Raw genomic sequence first — 3,312 nt, 5'->3', positions numbered from 1 at the left:
AGTTCGGAGGTTATTAGTGAAGTCCAAATCGTCGATTGCCCGTCAGCCAGATTCAATATGGGGGAGACATCACCCTGCAGTAGAACCAAGGCCGGACCGTGGAAAAATGTGGTCAGACTTATCCCGTAGCTGACCCAGCCTTACTCATACGGCCATCGGACGAGGCTGCCGGGAAGCGCTTTTTTAGATCCAAGTCGCGGTGTCTCACTATGTTCGCCTCACGTCAGTAAAGGAAATAAAGAATGCTTTGTGGTCACTTTATAACGGGTATTTTCTCCAGATGGAGGCATACCTCAGTTTATATGGACTAGCGACGTAATCAGAACCACTCACAAAATATATTCCCGGATTGCACAAATACTCGAATTCACGCCCTATGACTAGGACGTGCACTCTCGAAGCCAAAGTCCCGCCAGCTGCAACGCCACAATATCAGTCAAGACATCGTCGTCGACGTCAAGTCATCAACGATAACGACGAAATGGGCAAACAATCACAAAGGATTGTCCTCCCGATGCTGGATCAAGTAACCATTTTGGGCAATAGAGGCTACCGGATGAGCCTTCTCAAGTGCGCCGATCTCGGTTGAGAAACTGTTGCTACATCGACTGAACCGTTAAATCTATTGCTAAATGAGTTTGGGAATCTGGGTGAACGGAATATCGCAGCTAAAGGTGGTTTCTATAGCGGTACGCTATCAGTTAAGCCCCTGTTGAGCTCTGGTGACCGCTCGGCTCGAGACGCCGTCTGGGCCCGATAACACGGCAATGGATGTGGTGCGCCCAATCAGCCGAATCACTCGCCGAAAGCTCGATTCAGGACTGATGAATGTTCAGGAACGCCTTCAATCTCATTGGGGAGCATACCGGCCGCACTTGCAGCCACTCAGCGGTCAAGTCGCATAGATCCACCAGTAAAGTGGCGAGGGACGTGGCGGAGGATAGAGAACCACGTGGAACCAGTAGACGCAAAAGAGGTTTGATCGGTGAATCGGGACTGATGAGACGGAAGGGTGGTCTGAGGAGAGCACGGAGTAGTCAGGGTCGACATGTTTGGTTCCATTCTCTGCATCAGTCTTTGAGTCAGTCGGTGTTCTCGTGCCTCTACGGATCTGTGGACCAAAGAGAAGACCTACCGCTATGAAAGTAGATATCCACTCCCGGCCGATCGTTCGAGAAGACCTCTATAATTGTCAGAAGATCCGGTGCACCCCTTTGAGCTCCACGCACGTCTCGGTGTTGATCTTGTTCGAGGTGATATTTGAGAAACGACACGATTTGTGGAAGCGGCAGATCTTTGGAAAAGCCGCCAAAGAACTCAGTGACTCGAGCAGGTCCCGTCACGGCCTTTCGCGCCAGATTTCTATAACCAGACGTGAGTGTGACGACTAATTGAGATGGTGAAGCGAGGAAATTTCGTCAAACAATAGCCACCGTGTCGGTTACTTGCGAGAACCCCTCCGACCAGCGCTGTATCCAGTACCTGAGCCTTGCCGAACGTCTGGAATCTCAGGCGTGTGCGGTTACAGAAGTTGCCGTCGAAGTCGTTATCGCCCAGTCCGGACGCAACTCGAAACCGTTGCCCCCGATTCAGGGAGGGTTAAAGCACCGACAGCGACCCCCCGGTCAAGAGATCATTACGCCCGTGACGAATGCAACAATTGACGTCGAAGCACCCCGGACAGTAGCCATAATGACGGATCGACCCTGTTAGTTGCGGTTACTCATCTCATACCCCAATACCGCTGGGATATGGTGATTGAAAAACTGTCCGACTTTGGATGAACTGGAGATGGCTGACAAAAAGAGTGCCGGGCCCCCTCGATATTCACGAGCGGCTAGGCCGCGACCCGCGAGCAGATACCGAGCTGGCACGGGTCCGTCAGGAGGAGTGTAAATACCGCCCAAGTAATTGTGATCCGTGGTAACGATAAATGAGACGGAGGCGGACGGTGTAGTGCAAAGGTGGGAGAGCATTAGAAAGGCCTGTTGTAGGACGGGTGGGCGCGCGAGAGGAGTTGGTTGATGAGGCCTTGTCGATTCGTTATAGATATTGAATAGGACTCTATAGTCGCGAGTTGCAACCCCCAAACCTGCAGGATCCCCTTTGACGTCGTTGAGATGTCGGTTGTAGAGCTTTGTTGGGCGTCTAGGGGCGGCGGGATCAGCTGATAGTATCAATAATAACTTTTCGACAATGTATTATCACCGTGGCCGTCCAGGCCGGGTAACAAACAGATCCAGGTCGAGGGGAGGATGTTAGCAAAGAACGGACCGATCGTAGACCTATGCAATTGTTTACCATTGAAGAGGCTCCCGTCAATAGCCTCGTCGATCTCTAAGCGCATCCTCACTCACCTTCGCTATCGCGATAATCCCGGGGGGGTCTAAAGCGGTGTTTTTGACCCTCTCTTACCATGGTCGTATGCGCCATAGAGACGCGAGAAGAATGTATTTCTGGTCGGGTAAAAATGGCCACCTCAATAGAGCGGTAACGAGGATAGGAATATTGTAGAGATTGCTCGGGCCTTGTCGAGGCACCGTTTGACGGTTATCTTTCCAACGAGTCACTTTTCTGAAGTGACGTACGTAACGGCGTGTGCTGAGCCTTCGGCTGATGCAGCCAAAGTAATGATGACCCTATTTACCTCGCATTGATCTCAGAGGAGCCGGGCAGTAGGATCGCAAGGTCATGTCAAAAGCGTCGACGGTCTCCTCTCCGCTCTTCTTTCTACTCCTCCTCTTCATGACCTTTCATCGAGACAGAGATGCATTCTGGATGTATCAGTTACTCGATGGTATGTCAAACTCATCAAGATACTCGTCGGGTAGGAAAGTAGGGACGGGGACGATCGGAGCCGTGCGGGGGGTTCTGGTTCTATTTCCTGGCTTGTCGTTAGCACCCAGAAACTTTGGGGTGGGGAAGGAGGTTGACTCTTCAATTTCAAGAAATGAAGAAGTGGTTGACGGGGGACTTTATTATGAAAGGCAAATGGTAACAGTGACCTCAAGAAGCGGTGTAGCCTTCAGACTATCGTCCGCCTTGCTGTGCGCCTACCTTTGCTACGAGTTTGCTTGCGCGTCTGCCATTGTGTCTGCCTTGCTGCGCGCCGAGCTGCGCCTTGCTGTGCGTCTTACAACCGGCTAGCTCCGGGGCTTAGGAACCTCAAAGTGAAGGAGATCCATGCCGAACCACTTTTTTTGGAAGTATGACACCAGCACCCTTCGGTATCAGTACCAAAGGCGAGAAGTTCAAGTATCCAACAGTATTCATTCCAGCCATCCGCCAACACGGTGTGTGCACGCAAAGACA

The 3,312-nt window shown here is 51.6% G+C and overlaps 1 protein-coding gene across 1 annotated transcript; it reads right to left on the bottom strand.

The window, feature by feature from the left end:
- Nucleotides 1-892: 892 nt before the first annotated feature.
- PV07_12729 (uncharacterized protein) lies at nucleotides 893-1,183 on the bottom strand (the record flags this gene model as incomplete). Its single annotated transcript, XM_016400288.1, has 2 exons — nucleotides 893-1,065; nucleotides 1,136-1,183. Coding segments are annotated over 2 exons (221 nt in total), but the record flags the coding sequence as incomplete, so codon positions are not given.
- Nucleotides 1,184-3,312: the final 2,129 nt, after the last annotated feature.

This window comes from Cladophialophora immunda, assembly GCF_000835495.1.
Source record: "Cladophialophora immunda strain CBS 83496 unplaced genomic scaffold supercont1.94, whole genome shotgun sequence".
Lineage (NCBI taxonomy): Eukaryota > Fungi > Ascomycota > Eurotiomycetes > Chaetothyriales > Herpotrichiellaceae > Cladophialophora > Cladophialophora immunda.
This window is presented reverse-complemented; position numbering and strand designations above follow the sequence as displayed.